The sequence below is a fragment of the Perognathus longimembris genome, chromosome 13 (genome assembly GCF_023159225.1).
Source record: "Perognathus longimembris pacificus isolate PPM17 chromosome 13, ASM2315922v1, whole genome shotgun sequence".
Classification (NCBI taxonomy): domain Eukaryota; kingdom Metazoa; phylum Chordata; class Mammalia; order Rodentia; family Heteromyidae; genus Perognathus; species Perognathus longimembris.
In genome coordinates this window covers 11,297,931-11,319,264 of record NC_063173.1, presented here as the reverse complement: position 1 = coordinate 11,319,264, position 21,334 = coordinate 11,297,931, and the positions used below count along the sequence as shown (strand labels likewise).

Here is a 21,334-nt window from a genome sequence, read left to right as displayed (position 1 = left end):
TTCATGCCTGGCATGCACGAAGCCCTGGGTTCGATTCCTCAGCACCACATACACAGAAAAAGCCAGAAGTGGCGCTGTAGCTCAAGTGGTAGAGTGCTAGCCTTGAGCAAAAAGAAGCCAGGGACAGTGCTCAGGCCCTGAGTTCAAGGCTCCAGGACTGGCAAAGCAAGCAAGCTGTGTTTAGGGGTGCAGGCCTGTAATTCTAGCATTTAGAAGGCCGAAGCAGGAAGATCACAATTTATGCCCAGCTGGGGCTCCATGGGACCCTGCCTCAAATAAGTGAGTGGGGTTTGAGCTCAGGGGTCTATCTCACGTGAGCCACACCCCCAGGCCTTTGCGCTTTACATTAGGTTTCGGGTAGGGTCTCAGGGTTTCTCCTCTAAGACCCTCTCAGCCCCTCCTCGTGCCTAGAAAGAAGAACAGAAGACGTGAAGGATGGAAAGTTCCAGGTACCAGAGAGTGAGTGCAAGGCCCCGGGCTGGGCTGGGCTGGGCTGGGCTGGAAAACAGCGCAGCGGGGTTGGGAGATCGGGGTCCCGGGGCGGCTAAGTAGGGATGAGGGATGAGCTCAGCGGCTAATAGGATCGGCTCGGCGCAGGCGAATGGGTCAGCGAGGCACGCACTGCACGGAGGGCTGCAGTGACCCCGGGGCGCAGGAGCCCGGTCGGGAGGAGCCAGGCTTGCACGGGCAGGACTGAGGTGAGGATGGAGCTTTAGCCCTGTCTGCGGCCCACGGGGGAGGAGGAGGCTCTGCCCCTTCCTGGAGCCGCGCGCTCCATCAAGACCCCCCCACCTCCCCAGGGCCTTTGGCGCCTGGGATCCGCCGGGAAGGATGATGGGGAGAGGATGGCCCTGTGCCTTCCCCATCGGGGCTCCCCCTTGGTCGCATCTTCCTGATCCCCTTCTCTCTAAGGCGCTCAGGAGGAAGTCTTCTCGGAAATGCTGCTCTGAACGCCCAGGAGCCATGAGTCCTGCAACCCCGGTAAGGAAGAAGCCCCCCGTGGGCCCCAGGAAAGAAAGGCCTGGGCACTTTCGAGCTAGGGGGTGGGAAGAAGAGTCTCAGCCCTTCCTTCGCAGCTCCTCAGCGCTGCATCTCTCAGGTGGGGTGGGCGGGGGTGGGGTGGGGGCAGATTCAAGGGGGCGGGGAGGATATTCCGGAGCAGTCTTCCTTCCCCGTTTGGGTTGGGCCTTCCCCCATTCCATTTTCTGTTGGGTCCCAGAGGGTCCTTTCCAAACCACCCAAGGCCTAGTCCACCCCTCCACCCCACCCCCTGTAGTTTTCTGGTGGTTAATTGGAACTAAGAGTCTTACTGACTTCCCCGCCCAGGCTGGCTTCGAACTGTGATCCTCAGATCCCAGCCTCCTGACTAGCTAGGATTCCAGGTGAGAGGCACCAGCTCCAGGCTCGGTGTTCTCCTGTTGCTGGGGCTAGCCTGGACCACCCCCCTCGTAGTTCTGCTTCCTGTGTCACTGGGATCACAGATGCATGTCACCACCCCCAGCTGTTGGTTAAGGTGGAGGCTGGATGACTTTTTGCCTCCTGCATCCCTGGGATTATAGGCATGCCGTCACTTTGTCTAGCTTTCAGACATTATTTTCTAAACATACTGTAGACCCTTGAATCTTTAGACCAGTGCTCTTATGAGACTTTTAGTTTTACCCTAGGAAACTGCTACTCATCCTCCAAGGCCCTTTCAGTCTTTTCTGGAAGCCTTTTGGAACCTCTTGCGCAAAGACAGACTAGAGGCTTCTTTCTGCTCGTGAAACATGCCTTTTGTGTTTGCTGTGGGCTTCTGTCTAGTCTCTATCAATAGATCAGAGGGCGAAGGGCTTATTAGATACTCATTTTTTTTTTTTTTTGGCCAGTCCTGGGGCTTGGACTCAGGGCCTGAGCACTGTCCCTGGCTTCTTTTTGCTCAAGGCTAGCACTCTGCCACTTGAGCCACAGCGCCACTCTTCTGGCCGTTTTCTGTATATGTGGTGCTGGGGAATTGAACCCAGGGCCTCATGTATATGAGGCAAGCACTCTTGCCACTAGGCCATATCCCCAGCCCTCATTTTTTTTTTTTGCCAGTCCTGGGGCTTGGGCACTGTCCCTGAGCTTCTTTTGCCTTACCACTTGAGCCACAGCACCACTTCTGGCTTTTTCTGTATATGTGGTGCTGAGGAATCAAACCCAGGGCTTCATGCATGCTAGGCAAGCACTTTACCACTAAGCTGCATTTCCCAGCCCATCAAATCCTTACTTTTTCTAAAAAAGGAGTTCAGATTGTGTGTGTGTGTGTGTGTGTGTGTGTGTGTGTGTGTGTGTGTGTGTACTGGGGCTTGAACTCAGAGACTGGGTGCTATTGTAAAAAAAGAAAAAGAGCTGGGTGCTGGTGGCTCATGCCTATCTGTAATCTTAGCTACTCAGGTGGCTGAGATCTGAAGATTGTGGTTCAAAGCCAGCCCTAGCAGGAAAGTCCATGAGACTCTTATCTCCAACAAGCTACACAGAAAAATCTGGAAGTGGTGCTGTGTCTCAAGTGGTAGAATGCTAGCCTTGAAAGAAAGAGTTCAGGGACAGTGCCTGGGCCTTGAGTTTAAGCCCTGGGACTGGCACAAATACACAAAAAAAAGAGCAGACACTTGACTTATGTAATTGTAACCAGACTTCTGTACATCACAATTACAATAACCATAAAAAGTAAGAGAAATTTAACAAAAAGAGCAAAAAGGACAAAACTCAACAGACCAACAGACTTTATTTGGGAAGAAATCCTGAGAAGGACAACTAAGTCTCCTTCAGCCAGCGGAAGGGGAAATGGCGTACCTTCCTTACAACTAGGGTTCCTGTAAATATGAGGCAGAACAAGTGAAATGGGGGGTGGAGGGCAGATGGAAGTGGGGTGAAATGGAGGTGGGGGAGAGCAATCTTATTTTGACCAAGGAGTTTCAAGGCGTTAACAGCATCTATGTTTGTCAGGGGGGTCGGCATCAGATGTGGCTTTGGTCTCAGGCTCTCTTCCAAGACCACCAAGTGTGTTCCGGGAGAAGGGGAGGGAAGATGATTCAGGGGTGTCGGCAGCAAGGACAGTTCAAAGATATAGCTATCAGGGGGAAAAGAGAATCATTTTCCATCCGCTCTCCCTTAGCTTAAAGCTAGCACTCTACCGTTTGAACCACACCTCTTCTGGCTTTTTGCGGGTTAGTTGGAGATAAGAGTCTCAGAGACAACTGCCTGGACTGGATTTCAACTGGGATCCTCAGATCTCAGGATCCAGAATAGCTAGAATTCCAAGTGTGAGCCATGGCGCCTGGCTAGTTTTTGTTGTTGTTGTCATTGTTGTTTTGTTTTGAGATAGTGTCTCAGTATGAGGCCCAGGCGGCCTCACTTGACACTTATCAGAAGCTGGCCTCAAATTCACATTTTTTGGCCTCTACCTCCTAAGTGCTAGAATTGCAGATGTGTGCTACTATATTCATAGCCTTTTTTTTTTTAAACTTTCTTTATTGTTGTTCTAAAGGTGACATACAGTGAGGTCACCTTTACCTAGATCAGGTAATAAGCAGATTTCCTTTTGCATAGTGTCATTTGTTCCATCATTCTCTCCCATTCCCTTCCTTCCATCTCCACCCACGAGGTGCATAGTCCAGTGCGGCTAGTATGCTTCACTGCTGTACTTTTTCACCCCTTTTCCTCTAATTTGGTGCACACCCATAGCTTTTGTGTTGGTTGGGGGGTGGGGAGTTGTGGGGCTTGAACTCTCGGCCTAGGTGCTGTCCCCAAGCTCTTCAGCTCAAGGCTAGCACTCTACCACTTGAACCACAGTGCCACTTCCAGTTTCTGGTGGTTAATTGGAGATAAGAGTCTCACAGATTTTCCTGCCCCGCCTGGCATCAATCCTCGGCTCTCAGTCTCCTGAGTAGCTAGGAAACTGAGATCTGAGGCTAGAAGTTGGAAGCCAGCCCAGGAAGTATAGCCCATGAGACTCTTATGTCCAATTATCCACCAAAAAGTTAGATGTGGAGCTGTGGCTCAAGTGGCACATCAACAGCTTTGAGCAAAAAAGCTCAGGAACAGCACCCAGACCCTGAGTTTAAGCCCCAGGATTGGCATAACAAAGAAAAGAGAGTATCATTTCCATTTTATTTTGCTTCAGAGGATATGCAGCTCCTCAGAGCTTTGGTGAAGGTTACAGAGTAGCACCTATAGGTCTAAATTGAACTGAAGGAGTTCAGACCTGCCTGTTTCCAGAGATGCCTACTACTGTGTGGGAATGGCACAGCTCTCTGTGGCTGAGCTTCATAGATAGAGAGTGGGAAGCACCTAAGTGTTAAGACAATAGCTTTGCAAATACCCATGATGGCTGTGGTGTAGCCTCAGCTCTCCCCCCCCCCCCTTCTTTTGAGATGGGGATTTACTAAGTTGCCCAGGCTGGCCTTGAACTCTTGGACTCAAGAGATCTCCCCACTTAAGCCTCTGGAGTAAACTATGACTACAGACACTGGCAACCCCCACTCTCTTATTTTTTTCTTTTTTGGTGGTACTGGAGATTGAAGTCAGATCTCCAATTTAACCTCCACTTTTTTTTTTTTTTTCCCCAGTTGTGGGGTGTGGACTCGGGGCCTGAGACTGTCCCTGAGCTCTTTTGCTCAAGGCTAGTACGCGATCAGTTTGAACCACAGCTCCATTACCGAGTTTCTACTTAACCTCCACTTCTTAATGGCCTTAGGCAGGCATAAAGTACAGTTTATGTCACAGATTGCACAGGGCCACAGCCCTTTTGAGCATGGCAGTTATTCTTCCTACATTTATACATCTATTAGTTCATTTTGGTTTATTAAAAATATAATTTTAGGGCTGGGGATATAGCCTAGTGGCAAGAGTGCCTGCCTCGGATATGCGAGGCCCTAGGTTTGATTCCCCAGCACCACATATACAGAAAATGGCCAGAAGCGGCGCTGTGGCTCAAGTGGCAGAGTGCTAGCCTTGAGCAAAAAGAAGCCAGGGACGGTGCTCGGGCCCTGAGTCCAAGGCCCAGGACTGGCCAAAAAATAAATAAATAAAATATATAATTTTATTGTTACTATTAAGGTATTGTGCAGAGCGGTTACCATTTCACAAGTCAAGTGATGAGTACATTCCTTTTTTTGGGGGGGGGGGAGACAGTGTCACCCTCTCCTTTGCTTTCTCCCAGTGTTCATTTTGTGTTTTGAGACTAGGTCTTACTTGGTAGCCCAGGCCGGCCCCAAACCCACTATCCTCTTGCCTCAGGCTCCCAAGTGCTGGGATGACGAGCTTGTGCCACCACTCAAGACAAAACACAACAAAGAAGAAAAGAAATTGGCAGCGGGACGCTGGCGGCTCACGCCTGTCCTCCTAGCTACTCAGGAGGCTGGGATCTGAGGATCACTGTTCAAAGCCAGCCGGGGCAGGAAAGTCCAGAAGACTGTGATCTCCCATTAACACTAGAAAATCGGAAGTGGCGCTGTGGCTCAAGGTGGTAGAGCGCTAGCCTTGAGCACAGAGAGCTCAGGGACAGCGCCCAGGACCTGAGTTCAAGCTCCACGACTGACAAAAGTCTTGGTAGGGCTTGGGGGAGCTGCTTCTGCCCAGCTACAGGGCTGAGGACTACAAGCCCCAGCATGCCCCAGTCACCCTGGCTAACCACGCCACGCCCCCTCCCGGGAGGCGGGGCGTGCCTAGAGGGCGGGGCCTACGGGCCCCAGGGCCCCAGGCATAGCCCCGGGAATGAAATACTCGAGGCTCCCAGTAGCGCACAGAGCGCAGGCGCGGCAGGTCGGGTAGCAGCTGCAGTGAGTAGCAGCCGTTTTGGCGGCGGTGTCCGCAGCAGCAGGTGTAGACAGGTGGGTGCCTGGGGGGGTGGGGGGTGGGCATGAGAGGGACTGTGCACCTGGCCCTCTTGCGTGTGATGTGTGTCCCAACTTGGTGAGGGGAGGGAAGAGAAACTGATCCGAGGCCAGATCTTCCACTCCAGGTGTGCAGCTCCGGTTACGACGCGCGGCCACAGGTGTGAGCAGGCGGGGGAGGGGCGGGGGCACCGTCTTCAGAAGCAGAGCCCCTGGAGTCCAACCCAAGCTCCATCTCCCACACGGAGGAGTTATCGGCTTCCCTTGGACCATCTGTAAAATGGGAGTAAAGTTGATTCCCTTCTCCAAGCTGCGGTGGGGACACAGGGAGACGGCCCGGCCTCTGTGGCTGGCTTGGCTGTGTATTGGAATCACCTGGGGATCTTTAACGACTAGCAGTGCTTGCTTCCCATCTCCACAAATGATAATTCTGACCTGGACAGTTTGTGGGAAGTATTTTGTTTTTCCTTTTCGTTGGACGTCAGGCTTGAACTCAGGGCCTGGGCATTGTCCCACAGTCCTTTTGCTCAAGGCTAGTGCTCCACTACTTTGATCCACTTCCGATTTTTAAATGGTTAATTGGAGATAATACTCTCACGGACTTTCCTACCTGGGTTGGCTTCGAACCACAATCCTCAGATCTCAGCCTCCTGAGTCACTAGGATTACAGGTGTGAGCCACCAGCACCAGACTAGTTTGTGTTTTGAAAGCTCTTCCTGGCGCTGGTGACCACTCCAGCCCGCCCTTCCCCCTCCCCACGTCCTCATCTCTAAAACAGAAAGAATGGCAAGGATCTGGGAGAGGCTTCAATGAGATAATACTTGAGAGCTGAGAATTGTGCCTGGCATGCAGATTGACCCATCGTAGTTACTTTTAAAACTATTTTTGTTTTTACATTTTTATTGTTTTTTATAATGGTGGTGTGCAGTAGGGTGACAGTTACATAAGTCAGGTAAAGAGGACATTTCTTTTTGGACAGTGTCACCCCTTCCCTCTCTCTTAGTGTTTCCCTCCAGTCTCCACCCACCCATAAACTATTATTTTATGTTCTTCATAAATGGTTCCCATGGGCTTCCACTGTGCAGGCGGCTTTTCCTCTCGTGGATTTCTCTTGTTTCTTTCCATGGTTCTGAGCTGCTACCGTTTCAGCATTTCTTTTTCTAGCATTTCAGGAGTTTTCCGAATTCCTCACGCCAACCTCTTCTCTGTTCTGTCCTGTAGACTTTTAGGATCTAGCAACAGGCCAGGCCAGAGGGACCAGGGCGTGCCAAGCTTCTGGGAGTCAGACTGGGCATCTGAGCGCCCGCTCCCCGCCCCCACCGCCCAGCGCTGCCCTGCTGACCTCCCAGGACAGTGCTCCCATTCTCCAGCCGGAGCCCAGCCTGGGGAGGAGATGCAGGCCGCCTGGCTCAGGCTTGTTTACTAACCGGGCCCCAGTCTCCTGGGTGGCTCCCCACGGAGCACAGGACTAGGGGCTTCTCTTCGGGGAGCGGCTCTGCTGAGCCTGTGTGTCGCTGCTCCTCCGCCAGGTCCCTCCCGACAACACCCTGGAAAGTCCTTTTGAAGAAATGGCCCTGGTGAGGGGCGGCTGGCTGTGGAGACAGAGTGAGTGACCGCGGGACCAAGCCCTGTGTGTCCTGTACCTTGTCCTGGGGCAGGGGTGAGGGGAGTGGGGTGAACCCCTTCCTTCTTCAAGACTCCAGGATCTTCTCTCCTCCACTCTGCGCTCTTCTCTCTGCCCAGTGTCCTTCTTGATCCTGGTGCTTGACAAACTCAACTTATTATTCAAGCCCAGGTGTCTGTCTGTCTGTCTCTCTCTGTGTCTCTGTCTCTCTGTGTGTCTCTGTCTCTCTCTCTGTCTCTCCCTTCCTTTCTTTCTTTTCCTTTTCTTTTCTGGTGCCTGTCCTGGGGCTTGAACTCAAGGCCCGGGCACTGCCCCTGAGTACTCGAGACTAGCACTCTACCACTCTGAGCCATAGCTTCACTTCCAGCTTTTTCTCTTTTTTTTTTTGAAGTTTAGTGGCTGGGAATGTGGCTTAGTGGTAGAGTGCTTGCCTCGCATGCATGAAGCCCTGAGTTTGATTCTTCAGCACCACATAATCAGAAAAACCTGGACGTGGCGCTGTAGCTCAAGGGGTAGAGTGCTAGCCTTGAGCAAAAGAAACTCAGGGACAGTGCCCAGCCCCTGAGTTCAAGCCCCAGGACTGGCAAACAAACCAACAAACAAATAGAGTCTCCTAGGCTTTCCTGCCCATGCTGGCTTCAAACCTTGATCCTCTGATCTCGGTCTCCGGAGTAGCTAGGATTAAAGGCGTGAGCCACACGTCCCTTTCTTTAACGAGTCTTCTCTAACCCCCTCCAATCTGCCCCCCCCCCCCCGTAGCACTGAGCTGGGTCAGAGCCATCCTTCCGCTTCAGCCCCCACAACGACTTGCAATGCCGCTGTCTTTGCCTGTTGGCCAACCCAGCCCCCTCCCCCCATGGCAGCCCTAGATGGCGAGCTCCACAGGACAAGGGAACTGCGTTTGACCCTCATATGTCCACAGCATCCCCAATCCAAGCTGGACACAGAACAAAGCCCAGAAGAAAATGAGAGATGCCCTGTGCTTTGGAATCCATAAAGCTCCATCCAGTCTGTGCTCTTAGGGTCGGCCCTTCCCTCTTCTAATTCCAGTTGCAAAATGTCTCCGGCTTCCAGAAGCTCTTTGAGCCAGAGTTATTACCTGAACAGAAGCTATCCTGGTGACCCCTGGGGCCAGGACCCCCTCATGTCCCCTGTACCCACATAGTCTCAGTTTTGTCAGCACTGAATGCTGGTCCTGCTGGAGCTTAAGACCTGTGAGGGCTGCTACAAATTCCCCAGTCTGACGGCAGAGGCAGGTATGTCACCAAAGCTAGAGAGGATAGCAAGCGGAGGCTCAGAAGAGGGAGAGGCCTTGGCCTTTGAAGAGACCTCAGCTGCCTTGGGAGCCCCTGGATCAGGCTGTTCCTCTACCCTGCGGCCATTTGTCAACGTCACTTTGCTGTGGATTAGGCCAGTAGGATGGAGGGTTTGAGCAAGACAGGAGGCCTACTTCATTTCAGGAAGCCAAGGAAGAGGTCATAATACTGGGGCCAGGGCTGGGGACTCTGGGAACCCATCTGGCCCCCAACAGGCTCTGAGATTAGCCCCCCCTGGTGGGGCTGGACTATCACACAGGCTCCATCCTCCGCCGCTGGAAGAGGAACTGGTTTGCCCTGTGGATGGATGGGACACTGGGATACTACCACGACGAGACAGCACAGGATGAAGAGGACCGCGTGCTCATCCACTTCAACGTCCGGGACATCAAGGTCGGCCAAGAGTGTCATGGTGAGCAGAAGCCCTTCCCCTAGCGCACTGTGGCCTTGGGGACCCTGTCCCCCATGCCCTTGGAAGGCTCTGCCACTCTCAGGATGTTTCCACGGGGCGCCACTTCTAGGCCTTTGCAACCGTAGGTCAGTTAGCTGAGGATCAAGAAATTGAATCGTTATACGCAGCCCCTGTTCTCTAGGGTGAAGATGAATCCAGGTAAGGGGGCCCAGAGTCACACAGCAAATCTGACTTTTCAGTCAAGCCTCAGGCCACAGTCATGGAGTAACTGAGAGACGTGCTTAGGAAGCCAATAAGATGGGAATGTTGAAAAGGTTAGAAGAGTTCAACAGAGCCCAGGGTGGGTGGCTCTCGCCTGTAAGCCTCGTACTCAGGAGGCTGAGACCTGGAGGATCGCGGTTAGAAGCCAGCCCAAGCAGGAAAGTTTATGAGACTTCATACCCAATTAACCAGCAAGAAGAGCCTGGAGGTATGGCTCATATACTGGGGGGGGGGGGGGGCATACTGGGGAGCAAGCACTGGTGGCTCATATAATAATCCTAGCTACTCAGAGATCTGAGGATCTTGGTTCAAAGCCAACCCCAGGCAGGCAAATCTGAGACTCTTTTTTTTTTTTTGCCAGTACTGGGGCTTGAACTCTGGGTGGTGCATGCTGTCCCTGAGTTCTTTTGGTCAAGGCTAGCATTCTACCACTTGAGCCATAGCAGCGCCACTTCTGGCTCTTTTGAGTAGTTTTTTGGAGATAAGAGTTTCATGGGGACTTTTTTGCCTGGGCTGGCTTTGAACCGCAATCCTCAGATCTCAGCCTCCTGAGTAGCTAGGGTTACAGGTGTGAGCCACTGGTGCCCGGCCCATGTGACTCTTATCTCCAGTCAACCAGTAGAAAAACCTGAACTCCAGAAATGGCTTAAGTGGTAGAATACCAGCTATGAGTAAAAAAAGCTGCGTGAGAGCGAGGCTTTGAGTTCAAGCCTCAGTACTGGCAAAACGGAGAGAGAAAGAGACAACGATACAGCAGAACCCAAAGAACGCGTGTAGGTTCAGAAGTTAGCAATGACCAGCGAAGACCCAAAGCACTTGCCAGTCCTGGGCCTTGAACCCAGGGCCCTGAGCACTGTCCCTGGCTTCCTTTTGCTCAAGGCTAGCACTCTGCCACTTGAGCCACAGCGCCACTTCTGGCCATTTTCTATATATGTGGTGCTGGGGAATCGAACCCAGGGCTTCGTGTATACGAGGCAAGCGCTCTTGCCACTAGGCCATACCCCAGCCCCTCATTTTGTCTTTTGAGGTAGGGTCTTGCTGTGCAGCCCCAGGTTGGCCTTAAGCTCACAGTGTAGCCCAGGCCGGTTTGGGTGGATTCCTGCTCTTGTGGCTGGGTTCTCGGGGCGGGGCTCTGCAGCCTGTGCTCATGGGAACCACGCGGATGTGTGTCTTCCTCCAGACGTGCAGCCCCCGGAGGGCCGGAGCCGAGACGGCCTGCTGACCGTGAACCTCCGGGAGGGCTCTCGCCTGCACCTATGTGCAGAGACCCGCGATGACGCCGTGTGAGTGGCTCTGGAGGGAGGGTGGGGTCGGGGCTGGGGGAAGACACCGCGCGCTCCCTCCTCTCCGCCACTTCCGGTTCCCCGCCGGTAAGAAGAGCAGACCAAGTCCAAAGAACCCGGTTGTGAAGGGCTCCCGACGACTGTCGTGGCACACGGTTCGTGGGTCCCTTGGGTGGCCTAGGGTGGGCTCTGGGTGTGCAGGCAGAAGTGTGCACACCCCCCTCAGGTGCCTGCTCCCGGGAATTCATCCCCACGGGAGGTGAGCATCACCCACGGGGGTGATGCAAAGTGGTACCCCAGCCCGGTGGCTCCTCCGGGGGGCCCTCAGGGCTGATCCGGACCTGCCCGCAGATACAGCTGGTCGTGTCCAAGGCAGGGGTACCCCAGTGTCAGGTGCGGGGGGAACCTCCAGCTCCTCACATTCCGACCCTCTGGCCTAGCTGCTTGGCTTACCCCCCCCCCCCCAGGAGAGAGAGAGAAGGGTGTGGGCACAGGGCACAGAGCTGCCTTGTCCTCCCAGCCAGGCGCCATGGCAACCAAGAAAGGCCCAATTGTCCCCAGCCCCGGGGCATTCCTGAGGCTCTGGCGGCAGAGCTTTGCAGGGCTGTTGTAGGACTGGGGTGTGGAGGTGGGTTGCAGCTAGAGCACCCGCCGACACGAGTCAGAATGGACCAGCCCCGGAGAGCCCCCCCATGCACAACTGTGTTCTGTATAGAGGATGAACGCCGAGCTCCTAGAGGGAAAGGACTGTGGTCCAGAGCCATCAGCCTAGCTCATGTCCATCCCCATGATGGGGCTAGGGAGGGTCGCTTTTGTCCACTTGAGGGAGGTGCGAGAGGCTGGGTTGGGGAGGAGAGTCTAGAACATGGAGGGGGGGAACCCCACAACTGCCCTTCCCCTGAACTCCCTTCTTCATGGTCTGGGCATTTGCTTTTTGCAGAGCGTGGAAGACAGCACTGCTGGAAGCGAACTCCACTCCGGTGAGCTCCCTCCCTTTCCGCTCCCCCCCCCCCCCAATCCTGTGTGCCATGGAATCATGGGTAACTCAGACTCGGTCTTCTTGGTCTCTAGAGGCTTGTGCAGACTCAAGCCCCTGGAGGCCCTGTGAGTGAGTGTGCACAAGCCTACTGGGGCTCAGAGGAGGGAGGAGCAGCGGGGAAGCTAGAGGAAGGACCTTTTATTGAGCAACTACTATGTGGCCAGGCAAGGCACAGGTGTCATTCCTCACGACAGTCCTCTGGGCCTGGGATTATTGTCGTCCTCCGCCGATGGCAGGACTAACATTCACTCATCTACACAAGTATTTACTGAGGTCCTCCAATGTGTGGGACACTTGGGCCAGAAATCATAAGTAAGCCAAAGGGAGGTGGGCCCTGTCCTCCTGGAATGAACCTAGACAGGAAAGCTTCCTGTGGTACAACTAATTTACTTAGTTAATAATTCCATTTCAGTAGCTAACCACTCAGACATGCAGTAGATGACCCCCTGTGGCGACTTGATCCCAAGTGGGAGTTTAGAGGAGGCTCGAGATGAGACCTGAAGGGTAGACAAAAGTTGAGTGAAAGGTGCGGGGATGAGCTTTCAGGCAGAGGGATCGACATGTGCAAAGGCCCCGGCAGGGGTTCAGATGCTGGCAAGTTGAGGAACAGAAGGAATACAAGGGTGGCTGGAGCTCAGAAGGAGGCGTGGGGGGGAGGGGGAGCTGGGGCCTGGCCTGTGGGCTGTTTAAGGATATTGGCTTCTGCTAGGAGCACTAGTAAGCCATGGGATATGTTTAAACAATGCAATGGCATGATCAGGTCAGATCACACTTTTCTTTTCTTTTTTGGCTGGTCCTGGGGCTTGAACTCAGGGCCAGGGGTCTGTCCCTGAGCCTCTCTGTGCTCAAGGCTGGTGCTCTACCACTTGAGCTACAGCACTACTTCCAGCTTTTTCTGCTTATGTGGTACTGAGGAATTGAACCCAGGGCTTCATGCATGCTAGGCAAGCATTCCACCACTAAGCCACATTCCCAGCCCCATGCTTATTTTCTTCTTCTCCTCTTTCTTTTTTTTTTTTTTCCAGTATTGGAGATTAAACTCAAGGCCTCATGCATGTGCTCAATCATTTGAGCTATATCCCCAGTCTTTTGCTTTTAGTTTGTTTTTCAGGTAAGGTCTTATACTAACTTGGCCTGTACTGGCCTCTAAGATCCTTCCATCCCAGCCTTCTAAGTAGCTGGGCCCATAGGCAAGCATTTGTATATTTTCAGAACAATCGGAGCACAGATGGCACTGCACATTTTAATCCTAGCCTTCTAGAGGCTGAAACAGGGCAACAGCAAGTTTGAGAGCTTAAGAACAGCAGCCAAACCAACCAAACAATCAAAAAGATCAGTCTGGTAGGTAGAGAATGGACTGGAGGGGGATAAGAATGGACACATAGGGACCAGCTCAGAGGCTGGGACAGTGCCCAAGAAACAGGTGCAGACGAAGGCCTTGCTGGTAGAGACAGGCTGACGATCACTTAGGGAATGCAATCAAGACAGCTTAGTGACTGAGGGAGGGATGGGTTTGAAGAGCTGCTGGGCCTAGCACGGCCCTCACCTCTACCTGCTTTCCGGAAGATTCTATGCTTGCTCCTTCTATCTCTTCCATCTAGAGAAACACGTAATGTAGCCAAGGATTGGGGGTGTATTTAGGAACCTGTATGGGCTCCCACCTGCCCAGTACCTGGCATCGTTATGTCATTTCATCCTCCAACAACCCTGGCAGGGGAGAGCTGCGGGGGGGGGGGGGGGGTTATGAATCCCAGTTTATAGATGGGGAAGGTGAGGTTCAAAGAAGGAAGTACCTTGGTCAAATTCTCACGGGTTTAAGTTTAAGATGAACCTGTACTGGAGCCAAGGAAGTGGATTATTATTATTAGTAGTAATAATAATGATATTATTATTTTGGTGCTGGTCTTGGGGCTTGAACTCGGGGTCTGGGCACTGTCCCTGAGCTTTTTTTTAAATTATTACTCAAAGTGAGCATTTTACTCCTTGAGCCATGGCTTTACTTGTGGTGTTTGGTAATTAATTAGAGTCTCCCAGACTTTCCTGCCCAGGCTGGCTTTGAACCGCGTAGCGTTCCTCCAATCTCAGCCTCCTGAGCAGCTAGGGTTACAGATGTGAGCCACCAGCATCTAGCTTAGACATTGGATTTCGGGAGGAGGCCACATCTGTGTGAGGAGCTGTGTGCACAGAGACAGGAAAAGGACGCGTGGGCATTTGTATGCGAGTGGATGTGCGCGTGTGTGTGCGCGTGTGTGTGCGTGTGCACGTGGGCTTCCAGGGACCTGGAATCTGGCCTCCGGGTGGAGGGCAGCTCAGAGGAAGTCAGGACTGAGAAGTCTGGAGTAGGGATCTTTCATGAAGAGGGACCCAGGTTGCGCTCACCCGGCTCTGAGTTCGAGTCTCTTAAGCAGAGCTAATCAGTCCCATGAAGACAGGCAGAAGGAAGGAAGGAAGGTGAGGGAGGGCTGACCGTTCTGCACTGTGACTCTATGAAGCTGTCCTGCCCCTCCTGTGCATGTCCCCCACCCACTGCTGTGCTGACCACTTCTCTCGGCCCCGCCCTCAGCCCTTCCTCCCTCCCTTCCTCCCTCCCTTCCTCAGGTTCGCATCCCTCTGGGCCGGGGCTTGGTACTCAGGTCTGCCCATCTCGGTGTCCGTGGCTCTCTCTGTCCCTGTGCCTGCGTCGGAATGATCTGCACTCTCTCCATCCTCATGCCGTAGGCTCATACCCTCCTCAGTCTGGACGCTCCAAGGGGAGTCCCTGATCCTGGCAGTACCAGGGCACTCGGCCGGGGGCAAGACTGGGGGGTGGTTCAGGGGGCAGGGGGACAGATCAGGGCAGCCTGGGAGTCCCAGCTGCAAAGAGGCTGCGGGGCTGTCTTCACTCTGTCACTTGGGCAGCTATCCCCCACCCCCCACCCCTCTGAACCCCCTGCCACCCTTACACCGGGCCTTAGAGGAAGAAAACACACGGCTGTCCCAGTCCAGCTGGCAGAGGGGCCTGGTAGGGCCTGGTAAGAGCTCTGGATCCGCAGGTATAGAGGGCCTGACTCCTCCCTCCCTCCCTCCCCTCCTCCTTCTCGGGTTTCTGTGGCTTGAGCAGGCCCCAGCCGGAGCCACGGTCCCACCCAGGAGCCGCCGGGTTTGCCCCAAGGTCAGGTGCGTGAGCCGCGCGTGGAGCCCCTGTAAGGTTGAGAGGCGGATCTGGGTAAGTGCTGGCTCAGTCCTCCGTGCCTCCGCTCCGGCCCCCACGATGAGCCTCCCACACGGCCTGTCCCCTCCTCTTCCTGCTCACAGACCCCCCCCACGCCCCCCCCCCCCCGCCTTTCAGGACCCAGGTTACCCGCTGCCTCTTCTCACCCCTGAGTTCTGCCCTGCCTTCATCCTCCACCTTCCGGCTTTCCCCAATCCCAGCCATGGCGCACGCGGTTCTCTCTGCTGCCCCAACCCGGAGCTCCCTTGTGCACATGACACACTCATGAGCACGCGTGGGAAGCCCACTCAGAGGCTGTCACCTCCTCAGGGAGGATTTCCTAGATTTCAGGCACCATTTCTCCCTCCCCCCGCCCCCAGCCCCCAAGGGCACAAGTGCTTAGTCAGCACTGCCTTCCTTCTGCCTGACTTGGAGGTCAGTTCAGTCCTACTTGTCTACAGTCTCCTCTGAGACAATGACCAGGTCTGGTTAGCTCTGTTCCTGGGAGCCTGGCTCCGGGTTGGGTGTGCAGCAGGTGCTCAGTTAGTGCTCAGTGAGGGGGGCAGTCTATTGCGACCTTGCGACCTGGTGGTGTAAGTGTCAGAGAATGTTCATTGAACCAGGGATGGGAGGGAGAGAAGAAGGAACAGATGAATGAACCAGAGAGTAAACCCCTGTGTGGCATTACTAGGCCATATTATAATGCAGTGTGGGTCAGTCTCTCCCCTACATTTTCTCAGAATCAGGATTTAGGCCTAGGCCCAATGCTCTATACAGGGCCCAGCATGGTATGGGTGACAGTGGGAGTTCCCGTTACAAAACCTGTAGCAGAGCTGGGAATATGGCCTAGGGGCAAGAGTGCTTGCCTCATATACATGAAGCCCAGGGTTCGATTCCCCAGCACCACATATATAGAAAATGGCCAGAAGTGGCGCTGTGGCTCACGTGGCAGAGTGCTAGCTTTGAGCAAAAAGAAGCCAGGCACAGTGCTCAGGCCCTGAGTTCAAGCCCCAGGACTGGCAAAAAGTAACACCCCCAAAACCTGTAGCCGAGGGAGTGACTCAAATGGTGCAGTACCTACCTAGCAGGTGAGAGGCCCTGAGTTCAAATCCTAGTACTGCAATGAAAATACCTTTATTCTTCTGATCAACCATGAATTCTTTTCATTCTCAGTAGTACTCCATGCATGTGTTAGAATTGCTTAGTGACTTAAAATGACAACCACTGTTCATATTTACCTCTTTCAGAAGTCTGTAGGGTTTTTTGTTGTTTGGTTTTGTGGTGTTGAGGACTGAACGCAGGGCCTCACACATTAGTCAAGCACTTTCTACTTAGCAGTTAGTGTTGAGGTTTGAACTCGGGGCTTTATGCTTGCTAGGCAGGCATTCTACCCTATCTGAGCCACACTCCTAGCCCTACAAAGTTCTTCTGTGGGGTTGAGAGTGTAGTTCAGTGGTAGAGTGCCTGCTCAGCATGCTTCAGGCTCTGCTGATCCTCAACACTGAGGAAGAAACACAAAGAGCTTCCAGTGATGGTCAAGTGCAGAACCACGGAGTCAGCCGCTCTTGGGCCATGTGGCTGTATACCTGTGTTCTGCTGGGTTCCCAGCGTACTCTGGGAGAGGTCAGGGCCGGAAAGACTTTTGACAGAATGGGAAAGCTGAAGAGGCTCTAAGGGGTTAACTTGACCCATCTTTGTCACTCAGTTCATCTGCGACAAGCCAGAGGCATTCCCCATGCCCAATCTACACATCAGTCAGTACTCTAGTCTTAGGTGAAGGGGGTTATTTGCATATCACTCCCTGATTGGTCACTGCTGTCCCACCCACAAAAGGCCTGGATCTTGGAAAAGGTTAAGATCAGAAATCAAGTCCTCCAGTTCTGTCCTTAAGGTCTCTGGGGATAACTCTGCCTGTAGTCAGGTGATCTCTGAGTTTACTTCTGGGCATCCCAAACCTGGAGGGTAGAAACGGGTGCCCCAGAGGAACATGAGGCAGTGTTTTCCACCTTCTCCACAGTCTCACAACGCTGACTCACCGCCACTGCCAGGCAGGTAGAGGCCTTGCTTTGGACTTCAACTTCCCAGACAGTAAAATTGGGTCTGAGTGCTTAAATCTCTCCAATCCTCTGGGCATGGAGCCCTGACCCTGTCTTATTGGATCACTCCTGGGGAGAGAACACAGCAGCAAGTAGAGTTACTTACAACTGAGATCCCACAGAATTGTTTATCTAGGCCTCTTGTATTGCTGTCCCGGATTGTTTGTTCTTGAACTGCATCTCAGAGTTGGGGATTTTAGTTCCAGTTTGGCCCTGTAGTTTGAGCCACTAGAGCTAAATGCAATAAACATGTATTAGGTACTTGCTAAATTCAGTCAGGACTTGAGGTGTCTCCAAGTCTGCTGGAGAGATAAAAGGACACAACTAATCTTTTGTCATTGGTCATTGCTCTCAAGGATGGAAACCAAGGGTTATGGTGTCCCTAACAGAATTCATATTGAAGGAGAGAAACATTTGAGTTTGAGTCCAAAAGACAAATTAAGTACCTGAGTTAAGAGGTGAAAAGGTGTTTTATCACAGGGAAATGACATGGTGACTTGAAATCACAAATTGTGCTTGGAGAACTAACTTGTTTTATAGCTAGACTTCATGAAAGAAATGTTGTAACATGTGGGTTCCATCCCTCACCTCTCAGCCCTTCCAGCCTCTGAAGTCCGGCTTCTCAATTATTCCTCTGAAAAGTGATTTTTCAAGATTACTCATAGCTTCCAAATTGCCAAAGCCAATTTTTGTTTTGTTTTGTTTTGTTGTTCTTTGCCAGGAGCCATTTGGATATTTATAACATCATTCATGGGCCTAGATGTACTGAATTTTGCCTGGAAAAAAGCTCCTAGATTTATTGAATTTTGAGCCCTGTTAGATATTTCCCACACCTGGAAGAGGCTGGGCAGAAAAATCTATTTAAAAGATAAAATCAGGGCTGGAATGTGGCCTAGTGGTAGAGTGCTTGCCTCGCATACACGAAGCCCTGGGTTCGATTCCTCAGCACCACATATATAGAAAAAGCCAGAAGTGGTGCTGTGGCTCAAGTGGCGGAGTGCTAGCCTTGAGCAGAAAGAAGCCAGGGACAGTGCTCAGGCCCTGAGTTTAAGCCCCAGGACTGGCAAAAAAAAAAAAAAAAAAGAGATAAAATCAGGGCTGGAGACATGGCTTGAGTGGTAGGGCTTAAGGGCCCTAAGTTCAAACCCCAGTACCATTAAAAATTTTTTTAAAAAGATAAAATCACAAGACCTTCAACTGAGTGTTTAAAACAAGAGTGCCAATGTGATTCCTTGGTTTGAGTGCACAGCGGTGGCCCAGTGGAGCATTTATGGGAAGAGGAAAGGGTTGGGGAGATGGAAAGATGTTTCAATCAATTTGAGTTAGTGGAGTTGGAGACATCTGGACTCCTAAGGGGGGAACTGGGCCATTTAGGTGGGAAACCCAGTGAGAGAGACAGACAGGGTGAAGGGGAGCTAAGAGGAAGAATGGGATCCTGATCCCCCTCCGGTCAGCTCCCCTATGGCTGAAATGTTTGGATTGGGAGTTTCCATTTAATCCAGCATGTATTTATTGGTTCCTGTCATATGCTAGGCCCTGCCTACTGGTAACATAAATTAATGAGCCTTTTCCCCTAGTTAGCTCACTTTGGGGGTTACAAGCAGGAAAGCCCTAGAGAAAAGATAACAAGAAGCACTAGCAAAGCCCACAGAGAACTTAGGAAGAAAGCTTTCTGAAATCGAAGGGCTTCCTGGAGTGGGTGACTTTTTAGCTAGGCTTTAGCGGCTTGGTAGAAATCTACTGGGGTTGAGAGGGGACAGGAAGTACATTCTGGACCCTGACTATTTTCTGAGCCCCAGTCCCCAGCTCCGTGGTACTGTGGAAATAATAATGTCTTCTTTAAGGATCAGAGGCTATAACATATGTGAACACTCCTTTCAGGACCTGCTACACACTAGATGATTGATAATAGTCACTCTAGCCACTTTTCACCTGTACCCTTCCTTCTCCTTCCTTCTTTGTAACCTGTTTATTTCCTGCCAGAGTCTTATATTCTTCCTGTGACTACGAGACGAGAGAAACCCATTATAGTTTTCCAAAGAGAGTTCCCTAGACCGTTAAGGGTTGGGTGCTATGGAAAATGTCTGAGCAAAGTAGACCAGGTCAGGAGAGAGAGCAATCCTGTAGGGGCTCAAGTTTTAGAAGGCAAGGGCCATGGGATTTTCCGGGAGGGGTCTAGAGGAGAATGGGAGGGGAGGGGTAGTTTGGGGGCTAACCCCAGACCAGGGGGTTCCTAAGCAGCTGATGAGGCTGGACTCCCCAGGTTCGTGTCTACAGCCCGTACCAGGACTACTACGAGGTGGTGCCGCCCAATGCCCACGAGGCCACTTACGTCCGCAGCTACTACGGGCCTCCCTATGCAGGTAAGTCCTCGGCCTGCCCACTCCTGCCCCGGGGCCCCACACCAGCCCTCCCTTCTCCAGAGCTGACCTCATCCGTCTGTCTCCAGGCTTAGTTAAGAACCGTTCCTGAGCAGGGAGCGACCCCTGGTGGCGCATGTCGGCCACCGCAGCGTCCTTTCTGTTCTGGTGGCCACCCTCAAGTGTGCTGGTGCCCCTAGGTGCCTGGGGTTTCTTCGCAGCTCTCTCTCTCTCTCTCTCCCCAGTTCCCAGATGCCTTTAGCAGATCCTGGATCTGGAAGCTTGGGGGGGGTTGCCCTTACGAACATCCCACCCCTACCCCCCCCCACACACACACACTGTGGGTTCTCTCTGCAGGCCCTGGCGTGACACACGTGATAGTGCGAGAGGACCCCTGCTACAGCTCGGGCGCCCCGCTGGCCATGGGCATGCTGGCGGGGGCCGCCACCGGCGCGGCGCTCGGCTCGCTCATGTGGTCGCCGTGCTGGTTCTGAGCCCTGGGGCTCGCCCCGCCTGTACACCGCTAGACCCCATTTCCTCCTGAACCCCATCCTCTAAGGCCTTGTCTCATTTTTGGCCCTTTCCTCTGCATTTAGTCCCTTCCGGGCTTGGATCACCCCTCCCACTCCTTCTGACTCCACCCCACCCCACACCCCCTTTCCCAGGAAGCTATCTTCTCAGGCCGGAGGTGAGAAACCACATAGGACTTTCTTACACACACAGCAACGTCACTTCACGTGGCTCCCAATTCTCCAGGCTCTGGAGACATGATCAGGCTAGCTGGTCTTCCCTGGGGACACTCCAAGCCCAGGAAGGAAACGAGGAATAAACAAACACTTGGAGAAGCTGCCTCAGTCCTGTGGCTAGAACAGGTGGGGCAGGGGGCAAGCCAGGTAGGCTGGGAATACTGCCCTGGCCGTGAGCACCGGGCGTGTTCACAGAATTAAAGAGGAATTCAGTTGGGCCCAGTGGAGGTAGATCATGGTGGGCTCCCAGACACAGAGCTTGTCGAATAAAGGGGATATGTAAGCTTTTTATGGAGGGATGTTTTGTGATCACAAATACGATGACTATTTCGCCTGTTGTATTAGGCCTGTAATCCCTATACCCGTACCCAAAACACTCGGAGTTTAGCTCCGCCTGTCCCACTACCAGATTCCTGGGTCCCATGAGCTGAACCTGGGGGCTCCTAGTTAGGGGACAGGTGGGCTGTTTGGAGCCCTTTAGCCTTAGAACAGGCCTCTGTCAGGGAATGCCTTTCTGATCCCAGGAGCTCGGTCCTCTTGTCAACATCGAAGCTGTCTTTTCCCTCACTTTGAGGAAGATGGAATTTTTTTTCCCTGTAGGGCCTGACTCACCTTTGTACAAGCCTGGGGGGCCCCTCATGTGCCTGCCTTTAGGTGGCCCAGCCAGCAGTCTCCTAGACGGTCCTCCTTCCCACCTTAAAGCCAGTAGAAATGCTAACGTCCTTGCCCAGTAGCCCACTAACATTCCCTAAACATGGGGCCCCCATTGGCTCAGCTGCAGAGACTAATAAAGATGTGATTGGCTCTAGAACTGGCTTTGGCTTGTTTTTGTTTGTCCTCCCGCAGGGCCCATTTCCCCACGACATCTGTGACGTAGGCCCTCTCTGGTATAGTAATGACCAGGGTGGATTCTGAGGTCAGTGGGTCTTGTGACAGCACGTTAGATGAACAACTCAAGACAAGTCACTTAACCTTCCCAAACCTTGTTTGGATTCAAGGGAGGCCATGACAGGCTGTTTGCCTGAGCGGATGGAAAACAGTGGGACGCATACGTCCAGGGACTCAAACACTGACATTTCTATTTTAGTTTGTTTTCACTTTTATAGGGTTGGCTTTGAAGGCCAGAGTGATGTTCAACAGCTCCAGATTAAGAAT

At 52.8% G+C, this 21,334-nt stretch overlaps 1 protein-coding gene across 2 annotated transcripts; it reads left to right on the top strand.

Annotated features, from left to right (window-relative positions):
* Positions 1–7,307: 7,307 nt before the first annotated feature.
* Positions 7,308–21,121, top strand: Plekhb1 (pleckstrin homology domain containing B1). Of its 2 annotated transcripts, XM_048359825.1 has the most exons (7): positions 7,356–7,457; positions 9,052–9,204; positions 10,646–10,748; positions 11,689–11,728; positions 14,888–14,992; positions 19,337–19,436; positions 19,791–21,121. In XM_048359825.1, exons 1-7 carry the CDS (start codon positions 7,421–7,423, stop codon positions 19,925–19,927), a joined length of 675 nt encoding a protein of 224 aa, XP_048215782.1. In that variant the 5' UTR covers positions 7,356–7,420; the 3' UTR covers positions 19,928–21,121. The 2 variants fall into 2 exon arrangements, with proteins under 2 accessions (XP_048215780.1, XP_048215782.1); XM_048359823.1 differs by lacking the exon at positions 14,888–14,992 and having other exon boundaries at positions 7,308–7,457.
* The last annotated feature ends 213 nt before the right edge of the window (positions 21,122–21,334 follow it).